The sequence below is a fragment of the Ranitomeya imitator genome, chromosome 1 (assembly GCF_032444005.1).
Source record: "Ranitomeya imitator isolate aRanImi1 chromosome 1, aRanImi1.pri, whole genome shotgun sequence".
Classification (NCBI taxonomy): domain Eukaryota; kingdom Metazoa; phylum Chordata; class Amphibia; order Anura; family Dendrobatidae; genus Ranitomeya; species Ranitomeya imitator.
Window position 1 is genome coordinate 1,251,731,709 of NC_091282.1, and position 12,953 is coordinate 1,251,744,661.

The 12,953-nt window shown below is 45.7% G+C and overlaps 1 protein-coding gene across 1 annotated transcript in view; it reads left to right on the plus strand.

Moving 5' to 3' along the window:
• The first annotated feature begins 5,203 nt into the window (after positions 1 to 5,203).
• LOC138657521 (vomeronasal type-2 receptor 26-like) overlaps positions 5,204 to 12,953 on the plus strand; it is a 47,524-nt gene continuing 39,774 nt past the window's right edge. Inside the window, exon 1 of the mRNA XM_069745299.1 lies at positions 5,204 to 5,433. Within this exon, the coding sequence (XP_069601400.1) occupies positions 5,204 to 5,433 (230 nt within the window). The remainder of the gene's footprint in view (positions 5,434 to 12,953) is intronic.

The window sequence follows — 12,953 nt, forward strand, 5'->3', positions numbered from 1 at the left end:
TTAAGCGTATGGTCAGTGATAATGTAATGCTGCTGCAGTGCAGTATAATGCAACCTCCACCAGGTGATGCTGGTGAAAGGAGAGAGGTTGCACAGAGCGGGTGCAGAGAAGAGCGACCAAGGTTATTAGAGGACTGGGGGGTCTGCAATACCAAGATAGGTTATTACACTTGGGGCTATTTAGTTTGGAAAAACGAAGACTAAGGGGTGATCTTATGTTAATGTATAAATATATGAGGGGACAGTACAAAGACCTTTCTGATGATCTTTTTAATCATAGACCTGAAACAGGGACAAGGGGGCATCCTCTGCGTTTGGAGGAAAAAAGGTTTAAGCATAATAAGAGACGTGGATTCCTTACTGTAAGAGCAGTGAGACTATGGAACTCTCTGCGGTATGATGTTGTAATGAGTGATTCATTACTTAAATTTAGGAGGGGACTGGATACCTTTCTGGAAAAGTATTATGTTACAGGGTATATACACTAGCTTCCTTGATAGGGCGTTGATCCAGGGAACTAGTCTGATTGCCGTATGTGGAGTCGGGAAGGAATTTTTTTCCCCAATGTGGAGCTTACTCTTTGCCACATGGGTTTTTTTTTGCCTTCCTCTGGATCAACATGTTAGGGCATGTTAGGTTAGGCTATGGGTTGAACTAGATGGACTTATAGTCTTCCTTCAAGCTTAATAACTATGTAACTATGTAACACACAGCGTAACACCACTTAGCAGCATCACAAGTGCCACCAAGTGGCGAAAGAGTGGTCAGACGAGCCGAGTCAGAAACCATCACGACAAGAAGTACCAGAGGTCACAGCACTACACGGGGTAAAATACAAGCCAGAAGTCAGAGCCAGATGGGAGCAGATATAACCAAGACAAGAGACAGTAAAACACGTCCAGAAGATGAGCCAGGTCGCATACCAAAAGGTCCAAGCGCAGGGAGCGAACACTAAGATAAAGCAAAGTGGCATGAGTGGTAGAGCATAGGGTCCATTCGTCAAACTCAATCTGACAGGTACCCCGCCCCTATCAAAGTGTATCAAAGTGTGTAACCCCTCCCCTCTGCAGTGTGTAGCCACGCCCCCTGTAATACTTTGTTGTGTTATAAGAGTATCACTTAAAATTGATGTATTATCAAACCATTTAATTTGATTTTGATAATGTTGCTATCAATTAAATTACAATTTTGTGGCTGTACAACGCAATGATTTTGATTGTCAGGCTATTATTATCATGTTGTTGTGTAGCACAATGTATTTTATCCTGGTAAATTATGTATTTTTCTATCAAAATTGTGAAATGTCAATGTTTTATAACACACCAGGCTCAGTGCATGAGCATATTATGTATGTGGCCATGTTACAACAACACGCCTGTGCTTTTGCAGCATTATTTGATACTGGGATTCTCATTTTATATGTGTTTTATAAGACAGTTTCTCATTTTCAACATCACGGCTACATTATATGATAATGTAATGCTTAATAGTGTGTGATAGTATAATTCTCAATATTATGAAAAATGACAGTCATTGTATGAGTTTTAAAAGACTTTATTAAAGTATGTATCAGACACAATACATTGCATGCGGATTACAGCATGATATGAGCCTGTGTTTTTACAGCATTATTTGATACTGGGATTCTCATTTTATATGTGTTTTATAACACACCAGGCTTATTGTATGGGTATATTATGTATATGGTCATGTTACAACACCACCAAGTATAAAGCGCGTGTTTTATACATTTGTAAAAAAGCAAAGACACGGAATTGTAAAAGTTTTAAAAATATTTTATTGTAATAAACTAAATACAATTCATTTGATACTGTGATTCTCATTTTTTTTAGTTTTTATAACACATCAGGCTCATTGTATGGAGATATTATGTATATGGCCATGTTACAACACCATCAAGTATAAAGCGCGTTTTATATGTTTGTAAAAAGCAAAGACACGGTGTTGTAAAAGTTTTTAAAGATTTTATTGTAATAAAATAAATACATCTCAAAGACATTTCAATAATATAAAGTTCGTAACAGAATAATATAAAAAAGTATCATTAAATACATCTCAAAGACATTTCAACACTATAAAAATTCATACAGAATGATATAACAAGCATCACAAGAGACCGCGGTCAGGGTCTGTGTTAATTATTATTATTTTTATTATTTATTATTATAGCGCCATTTATTCCATGGCGCTTTACCTGTGAGGAGTAGGGTTGAGCGAAACAGATCGGACAAATTGAAAAATCGCCGACTATCGGCAAAGTCGGGTTTCGTGAAACCCGACCCGATCCTAATGTGGGATCGGCCATGAGGTCGGAGATCAGCATGCCAAAGTCGCATTTTGTATGACATTTTCAGCTCCATTTCTCAGCCAATGAAGGAGGACGTAGAGTTTGGGCAGCGTGATGACATAGGTCTCGGTCCCCACCATCTTAGAGAAGGAAATGACAGTGATTGGCTTGCTGTCTGCGGCGTCACAGGGGCTATAAAGGGGCGTGCACGCCGACCACCAGCTTACTTCTGCCGATCGTAGCATAGGGAGAGGTTGCTGCAGCTTCATCAGAAGAAGGGATATAGTTAGGAAGGGAAGATTAACCCCCAAACCGCTTGTGCTGTAGCGATTTCCACTGTCCAACACCACCTTTTCTTTGCAGGGACAGTGGAGTTTATATTTTTGTGCATCAGCTCTGTAGCTTATTAGGCTGCCTTATAAGGCTCCCTGATAGCTGCATTGCTGTTTGTACGCTGCTGTGCAAACCAAGTGCTTTTTTAAAAGCAAATATCCTGTTGCTCCTTTCTGCACAGTTCTCTTGTTTTTTTGTCCACACTTTTGAGGGCAGCAGTCCTTTTTATTGCAGCAATACTTGTCCTGAGATCATTGTAGAGAGATTGAAATTGTACTACAGTCCTTGTATTTTTTTATATATCTTCCAGCCACGTTCTGACACTTACATTGTGTAGTGTAATACACTGGGCCTGAGTTTTTCTGCAGTCTCCCCACCAAAAAAGGGAGGTTTAAATTGGCACTAAGTGGATCTACGTCAGTTCTTTTTGTCATATATCTTCCAGCCACGTTCTGCCACTTACATCTATATCGCAACAGCTTTCATCTGGCAGGCCCCTATCTGGCTAAAAACGTTTGACAAAACCAAAAACATTTTTAGGACAGTGTGGCCATCTGGTGAAAGCAGCACAGTGTGCAATGCCTGAATAGGTATTCGATAGTAGGAAGAGTGCAGTCTGGGAATTTTTTAACCAAGATCCGAATGATCAGTTCAAAGTTATCTGTAATTAGAAATACCCTGGTTTAGGGAAAGACAAGTGCGGCGCTTCCTCTGAGCGTAATACGTTTTTACCAACAAGTTAAAAACATTTCTTTTATTTGTAGTTATGCTCACCTTCTATCGGTAAGAAATGCACGTTGAGATTCTCAAGGAATCAATTCTTTAGGCAACTCTTCTTCGTATGTTGTATAATCCAATAAGGTGTGCAGCTCACTTTGGAGAACTATGTGTTGATCCTGCTTCAGATCCACATAGGTGGCGATTTCAAAGAGAAAAAAAAAAAAAATTACAAATATATTTTATTTTTTTATTTTGAGAAAATAAATGAGTTTTTTTAACATTTTTCACTTGAAGTGGATGAATTCAAAAAATCCGTAGGTGCTTAGCGCCACATTTACTTGGAGTTTTTTTTTCTCTTTGAAAGTTATCTGTAAGAAATGCTCAAAGACCTATAGCAGAGGGAAGAATCTCCAAAATTTAAATACAACGTGCATGCGTAGACATTTAACCATCATGCACTTGCAAGACTGGACTAACTACCAAACATCCCGTACCGTTGGTGCACCCACTCAGAATGAACGTAGTCAGCAACGCTACATTGCTTCCCTCACTGTAAGCCCACCGCTTAGGACACCACCAGCAGCAAATGTGGAGGTATCGTCGCAAGGCCAAAGCAGTCATTGAATCACAAGGTTCTTGGTAGGAAACACTGTATGTAGGCCAACATCAAGAATACCATCACCAACCCTCTCTCAATCCGCCATGTCCTCCATCACCCCCGCTAGTTCCACCATATGCAGCTCTCCAGTCCAGCTCACCTTACAAGAGACTCTCGTTAGGAAAAGAAAGTACTCATCCTGTCATCCGCGTACACAGGGTTTGAACGCCCACATTGCTAAACTAATCTCGTTAGAGATGATGCCCTACCAGTTGGTTGAAAGCAAAACTTTCAAAGCCCTGATGGCCTATGCAGTACCAAGCTATGACCTACCCAGTCGGCACTTCTTTGCGAGAAAAGCCATCCCAGCCCTCCACCAGCATATCAAAGACCGCATTGTCCATGCACTCAGGCAATCAGTCAGTAGAAAGGTGCACCTCACAACAGATGCATGGACTAGTAGGCATGGCCAGGGACGTTAAATGTCCATCACAGCGCACTGGGTTAATGTGGTGGATGCAGAGTTCACAGGGGACAGCCATAGTGGGACAGTTCTGCCTAGCCCACGGTCTAGGAAACAGTTTGCTGTAGGCGTTCGCCACTCCTCCTCCTTCTTCAGAAACGAAAGCTCGTCCACAGAGCGCAGTCGCACGACCACTCCATCCACAGCTGTCAGTGTTGCACACGAGATGTCCCATTATGGAACAGCTAGTCGTAAGCGTCAGCAGGCTGTGTTGGAAATGAAGTGTTTGGGCGACAACAGACACACCGTGGAAGTACTGTCCGAGTATTTGCAGCAAGAAACTCAGTCATAGCTGGGCAGTGCACATCTTGAGGCAGGCAAAGTAGTCAGTGATAACGGAAGGAATTTTATGGTTGCCACAGCCCTTTCAGAACTGAAACACATACCTTGCCTGGCTCACACCTTGAGCCTGGTGGTACAGTGCTTCCTGAAAAATTATCCGGGGTTACCAGCCCTGCTACTGAAGGTGCGAAGACTTTGATCGCACATCCGCCGGTCGCTCGTACACTCCAGCCGTATGCGGAACCATCAGCGATCGCTAAATCTTCCCCAGCACTGCCTAATAATCATGTATTTGTGGGAGTATACACATACATGGGCAGGCAGTTGGATGGCAGACATGGAGTTGTCTGGTGTGCAGTGGTCGAAGCTACAAGACCTCTGTCCTTCAATATTTTGAGGAATGCACACGGCTGGTAAGAGCAGACGACGCCAACATAAGCATGAGCATCCCACTAATGCGTCTGCTGATGCAAAGTTTGACGCACATTAAGGAGCAGGCGTCTGCGGCCGAGGAGGAGAGAAGCCTTAATTACATTCAGCCATTGTCTGCTCAGGGAACTCTCCTGGACGAGGTGGCAGACAAAGAGGTGGAGAAGGAGGAGGATGGGGATGAAAATTTATGGGAGCGGGATGCTTCTCAGGGGGCAATAGAAACTGGTGGCATTGCAAGGTCAGGTACAGGGTTTTTGCGGGAGACATGTGATGTTGATTTGCAAGAAAGTGCTCCTCAGCCCAGCACAAGCAGTGAATTGCCACCTGGAACATTGGCCCACATGGCTGAGTATGCCTTGCGTATCCTAAAAAGGAACCCCTGCATTATCAAAATGATGACCGATGACGAGTACTGGTTGGCCTGCCTCCTGGATCCACGATATAAAGGGAAATTACAAAATATCATGCCACATAAGAACCTTGAGCAAATATTGGCTACCAAACAAGCAACACTTGTAGACCGTTTGGTTCAGGCATTCCCAGCACAAGGCGGCGGTGATGGTTCTCACACGAGCTGTAGGGGGCAACATGGCAGAGGTGTTAGAGGTGTACAAATCAGAAGTGGTGTTGGACAGAGGGGTTTTATGACAAGGTTGTGGAGTGATTTCGCAATGACCGCATTCACAACAGGTACTGCTGCATCGATTCAAAGTGACAGGTGACTGCATTTGTCCAGTATGGTTACGAACTATTTTTCCTCCCTTATCGATGTTCTCCCTCACATGTCATTCCCCTTTGATCACTGGGCTTCTAAAATAGACACCTGGCCAGAATTGGCAGAATATGCATTACAGGAGCTCGCTTGCCCAGCTGCTAGTGTGCTATCAGAAAGAGTCTTCAGTGCTGCTGGTTCAATACTGACCGAAAAAAGGACTAATCTGGCTACCCAAAATGTTGATGATCTAACATTCATTAAAATGAACCTAACATGGATTTCAAATTATTTTGCCCCACCTTCTCCTGCTGACACGTAGCTTGCCTGAAAAATGCCTTGCTTTTGGCCTCCTCTTACTGACTGCTCCAATTTCTCCATTTGCAGCTGCTGAATGTCCACCATAGGCCATTTTTATCCCTCCCTAAATAGGCTGACTCAACCCACAGGGCCGTGGTCACCACTTGGCGCAAGCACCCGTGCGAGTGCCGCTTGCCTGGACAGGTGGGTGTGCCCACTCTTGGTCGACGGCACTGGCACAGGGTCCCTCATAGTACAATGAAGTGTCTCTGATGGTGGTGGTGCACACCCAACATCAGACACACCATTGTAATATGAGGGGCCCTGGGCCAGTACCGCCGCCCACGAGAGAGTGTTCCCCCCAGCTTGAACAGTGCTCTACCACTTGCAAAGCTTACCTCTCACTGCTCCACCACTGTTTAGTCTGTGCTGTTAAATCCTTCAATGGCACTGCCAATACAAATTTGTTGAAATGATAGATAATAGTAAAAATATACAGGGGCCCTGCCCTCCATTTAGACCAGTTAATACTTTGTGCGATCTACCACTGTCTGCTACTCAGCAGAGGAGCCCGCCCCTGTACCTAGCTATGCCACCTGTTTATTTATGAACATTGTTATGGCAGACATTTAGCCGACTTTACTATTTTGGCATACTAACTGTGTCAGCCACTCCTTCCAGTTGTCCTCCACCGAACAAAGCAATCCCGCCTGTGCACTACTGAACTGCATTTAGCCTACTTTTTTATTTTAGGCCTACTAAGTCTGTCTGCGCCTCTCAATACAGCTGTCCTCCACTGAACAAAGCTATACCGCCTGTTTAGTCCTGATACCAATTATGAACTGCATTTAGCCTACTTTTTTAGTTTGGACCTAGTAACTGTGTCTGCGCCACTCATTACAGTCATACTCCACTGTACAAATCTATGCCGCCTGTTTAGTCCTGTTACCAATTTTGAACTGCTTTTAGCCTACTTTTTTCTTGTGGGCCTACAAACTGTGTCGACGCCACTCATTAAAGTCGTACTCCACTGAACAAAGCAATGCCGCCAGTTTAGTCCTGTTAGCAATTTTAAACAGCATTTAGCCTACTTATTTATTTGGGCATACTGTGTCAGCCTGTCATTACAGTTGTCCTGAGCTGAACAAAGCAATGCCGCCTTTTTAGTCCTGTTACCAATTTGGAACTGCAATTTGCCTACTTACTTCTATGGGACTAGTAACTGTGTCAGCCTGTCATTACAGTTGACCCCCGCTGAACAAAGCAATGCCACCTTTTTAGTCATGTTAGCAATTTGGAACTGCACTTAGCCTACTTACTTTTTTGTGACTACTAACTGTGTCAGCCTGCCATTACAGTTGTCCTCCGATGAACAAAGCAATGCTGCCTGTTTAGTCATGTTAGCTAATTTGAACTGCATTTAGCCTACTAACTTTTTTGGGCCTACTAACTGTGTCTGCCCCTCATTACAGTTGTCCTCCACTGAACAAAGCAATGCCGCCTGTTTAGTCCTGTAAGCTTTTTTAAACTACATTTAGCCTACTTACTTATTTGGGCCTACTAACTGTGTCAGCCTCTCATTACAGTTGTCCTCCACTGAACAAAGCAATGCCGCCTGTTTAGTCCTGTTAGCTTTTTTAAACTACATTTAGCCTACTTACTTATTTGGGCCTACTAACTGTGTCAGCCTCCCATTACAGTTGTCCTCCGCTGAACAAAGCAATGCTGCCTGTTTACTCCTGTTACAGATTTTGAACTGCATTTAGCCTACTTACTTTTTTGGGTCTACTAACTGTGTCTGGCCCTCATTACAGTTGTCCTCCACTGAACAAAGCAATGCCACCTGTTTAGTCCTGTTAGCTACTTTGAACTACATTTAGCCTATTTACTTATTTGGGCCCACTAACTGTATCAGCCTCTCATTACAGTTGTCCTCCACTCAACAAAGCAATGCCGCCTGTTTAGTCCTGTTACCAATTTTGAACTGGATTTAGCCTACTTTCTTATTTGGGCCTATATCTGTGTTTCCTCCTCATCCTGCCCATTGGCCAGCCACTGCTAGATAAGTCTGCTGGTACATTGACCCAGACCACAACATTCCCCTTGCACTCTACACAGCCAGAATCTGACCATGCTGAAAGTCAGGTTCCCCTTCCTGCATACTACACCACCTTACACGGGGACAAAGAGGAAGGTACGACTGAAAGTGCAGGTTCCTTCATCAGGTTGGGGGGCATACTCGTTGGCAATGGCACAGGGCCCCTCATAGTACGCAAAAGTGTCTCTGGCAGTAGGAGGCGCTGCCCGCCGTCAAACATACCGCCGTACTATGAGGGGCCTTGTGCCAGTGCCAACTAGTGGAGCACCCTGCTTGCTCAGGATCACATCACTTGCAAAGTTGAAATACTTACCTCTCCCTGCTCCACCACCGTGACGTATTCTGCACTTCCTGGGCCCACAAAAATCTTGAGCCAGCTCTACCCCCCACAACTTTAGCCAAATGACCCCCTGTTTTCAATGCCTAATTATTATTATAAAGTAAAGTAAAGGGACACTGTCACCTGAATTTGGAGGGAACAATCTTCAGCCATGGAGGCGGGGTTTTGGGGTTTTTGATTCACCCTTTCCTTACCCGCTGGCTGCATGCTGGCTGCAATATTGGATTGAAGTTCATTCTCTGTCACCATAGTACACGCCTGCGCAAGGCAAGATTGCACTGTGCAGGCATGTACTACGGAGGACAGAGAATGAACTTCAATCCAATATTGCAGCCAGCATGCAGCCAGCGGGTAAGCAAAGGGTGAATCAAAAACCCCAAAACCCCGCCTCCATGGCTGAAAATTGTTCCCTCCAAATTCAGGTGACAGTGTCCCTTTAAGATTGACAAGCTTAAGAAATAAGAATTGATGTTTTTGGCATTAAAATGGGCACTGTAGGTGTTTTCCTGTCCTCCACTCACTGCTGACTTTGCTTCCCCATTGACTTGCATTGGGTTTCGTGTTTCAGTCGGCCCCCGACTTTTTGCAATAATTGGCCGATTTCACTCGACCCAACTTTTGACAAAGTTTCGCGAAACCCGACTCGATCCTAAAAAAGTAAACGTCGCTCAACTCCGGTGAGGAGGGGATATATAATAAAAACAGGTACAATAATCTTGAACAATACAAGTCACAACTGGAACAGGAGGAGAGAGGACCCTGCCCACGAGGGCTCACAATCGACAAGGGATGGGTGAGGGTACAGTAGGTAAGGATAGAGCTGGTCATGCAGCGGTTTGGTCGATCGGTGATTACTGCAGGTTGTAGGCTTGCCGGAAGAGGTAGGTCTTCAGGTTCTTTTTGAAGGTTTTAATGGTAGGTGAGAGGTGATATGTTGTGGTAGAGAGTTCCAGAGTTGGGGTGATGCTTGAGAGAAATCTTGTATACGATTGTGGGAAGAGGAGATAAGAGGGGAGTAGAGAAGGAGATCTTGCGAGGATCGGAGGTTGCATGCAGGAAAGTACCGGGAGACGAGGTCACAGATGTATGGAGGAGACAGGTTGTGGATGGCTTTGTATGTCATGGTTAGGCTTTGGAACTGGAGTCTCTGGGAAATGGGGAGCCAGTGAAGGGATTGACAGAGGGGAGAGGCCAGGGAATAGCGGGGGGACAGCTGGATTAGTCAGGCAGCTGAGTTTAGAAAAATTGGAGGGGTGCGAGAGTTTTCAAGGGGAGGCCACAGAGCAGGAGGTTACAGTAGTGGAGGCGGGAGATGATGAGGGCATGGACTAGGGTTTTTGCAGATTCTTGGTTTAGGAATGTACGGATCCGTGAAATACTTTTGATTTGAAGGCGGCAGGAAGTGGAAAGGGCTTGGATATGCAGTTTGAAGGAGAGATCAGTGTCAAGTATTACCCCGAGACAGCGAGCTTATGGGACTGGGGAGAGTGGGCAGCCATTTACTGTAATGGATAGGTTCGTTTGGGGGGGGGGGTCGTGTGAAATGGGGAAAGACAATGAACTCTGGTTTGTCCATGTTAAGTTTTAGAAATCTAGTGGAGAAGAAGGATGAAATAGCGGATAGACATTGAGGGATTCTGGTTAGTAGGGTGGTGATATCTGGTCCAGAGATGTAGATCTGTGTGTCATCAGCATAGAAATGATAATGAAAACCGTGAGATTCTATGAGCTGTCCCAGGCCAAAAGTGTAAATGGAGAAGAGCAGGGGCCCTAGAACTGAACCTTGCGGGACTCCGACAGATAGGGGGTGAGGTGATGAGGTGGTGTGTGAATGGGAGACGCTGAATGTTCGGTCAGTTAGGCACGAAGAGATACAGGATAGGGCCAAGTCTGTGATGCCAAGGGAAGAGAGCGTCTGTAATAATAGGGAATGGTCCACTGTGTCAAAGGCAGAGGACAGGTCCAGGAGGAGGATAGAGTAGTGTTGCTTGCTCTTGGTGGTTAATAGATCATTGGTGACCTTAGTTAGGGCAGTTTCAGTGGAGTGGTGTGACCGGAAGCCTGATTGTAAGTGGTCAAAAAGGGAGCAGGAAGATAGACGGGAGGACAGTTCACGATGGAATTGTTTTTCCATTAGTTTTGAGGCATCCACTAAGTGCATCTGCGTCAGTCCTGTTTGTGGCATATCTGTCAGCCACTGTCTGCCACTGAAGCTGTGTAGTGTAATTCAGTGGGCCTGATTTTCCCAGCTGTCTCCCACACCTATAAAAGGAGATTTTTATTGCCACTAAGTGCATCTGCATCCGTCCTGTTTGTGGCATATCTGTCAGCCACGGTCTGCCACTGAAGCTGTGTAGTGTAATTCAGTGGACCTGATTTTCCCAGGAGTCTCCCACACCTATTAAGGGAGATTTCTATTGCCACTATGTGCATCTGCGTCAGTCCTGTTTGTGGCATATCTGTCAGCCACTGTCTGCCACTGAAGATGTGTAGTGTAATTCAGTGGGCCTGATTTTCCCACCTGTCTCCCACACCTATAAAGGGAGATTTCTATTGCCACTAAGTGCATCTGCGTCAGTCCTGTTTGTGGCATATCTGTCAGCCACTGTCTGCCACTGAAGATGTGTAGTGTAATACAGTGGACCTGATTTTCCCAACAGTCTCCCACACCTATAAAGGGAGATTTCTATTGCCACTAAGTGCATCTGCGTCAGTCGTTTGTGGCATATCTGTCAGCCACTGTCTGCCACTGAAGATGTGTAGTGTAATACAGTGGGCCTGATTTTCCCTGCAGTCTCACACACCTATAAAGGGAGATTGAAATTCACAACAAGTTTACGTACACCTTCTAACTGGTTTTACTGTACCATATAACGTTTGTTACTCTGGTTACATTTTTCCAAGAATGAGGAAGTCTGGTGGAAGAGGTCGTGGCCGTGGGCGGTCATTGCCAGCTGTTAATGATTTTAGTGGTGGTGGAGCATCAGGTGGTCGTGGGAAAAGCAATGTAGCACCAAAGTCTCGAGTTGTTGAGCCAGCGTCATCGTCTGGCTACACAAGGTGTTAAGGACCGGCGGAACGCACCAAGTATAGATAATAAGAAACTAGGTGCGTTCGCAGTCCGAGGTCCACCGTGCAGGTAAAAGACCCTGCTGCTAATAAGACGGACTATATGGCGGTACTAAGTATACACACATGGGTTAACTTCACCCTGCGTGAAGGAAGCGATCCTGTTGCGCGAGCAAGAAGTCAGCGGACTCAACCCCTACACAGGATTGAAGTCCGATTAGACACTTGCTGGCTCAACACCGCAACTGGGTGTGTCAGAGGAACAAAAAAAATAATATAAAGGCACAAGAGTGTGTGCGGTGCCACACTGACGGAAGCCACTAACCACCCAGGCTTGGGTCAGGAAAGCGCAGAGCAAGCACACGGCGCCGTACTGGCGGACACAGCAACTAGTAGCTGTAATGTGTGTTTCGTGCTGTTGGATAAGTCGGGCGCTAGACAGCAAACATACACCTTCCGCGAACAGACATTCAATAGGGAGGGTTATTTAAAGAGCGACTATCACTCACAACACACACACATATTTACAAGACAATACTAGCGCATGGCCGTGCGGTCATGCGCAGTTTATATAGTAGCAGCACAGGAAGCAGCTCCAGAAGTTTTGCCCTTTCAGGACCTGCCAAGAGGACCAATGGGATGTGCTGCAATACCTGAGCATGTGACCCTCGATCTCCAACGGGAGATCCTGCCCTGGGCATGCTCAGACAGAGAAAAGCAGGACTTAGATCCAGAAACGTCCACTCGCCGCTACCCAGCACTGGCTTCAATGGCAGAAGCAGGAAAAGCAGCAGTAACTCTACGCACAGAGTCAGACTGAGCGAGACGCTGGGATCGACGTCCCCGCTGAGCAGACTCCACCGCGGCTGGAGAAGAATGGGAGACCGCAGCGGAGACGGATCGAGATTCCCCCAGTGCAGCAGAGGAAACTCGACTCCTAACATTACCCCCCATCCTAGGGCCCCCCCTCCTTGAGCCTCGCCACGTTCGAAGGCAGCAATGAGCTGCGGGGCCCGAATGTGCTCAACAGGCTCCCAGGACCTGTCCTCGGGGCCATAACCCTTCCAGTCCACCAAATAAAATTTTTTGCCACGTACCACCTTGCACCCCAAAATAGCGTTCACCTCATAATCGTCCGTAGACGAACCCGATGTCCCAGCAGATGACTCGGAAAACCGGGACATATACACAGGCTTCAAGAGGGACACATGAAAGGTGTCGGTGATACCCAGGCGTGGC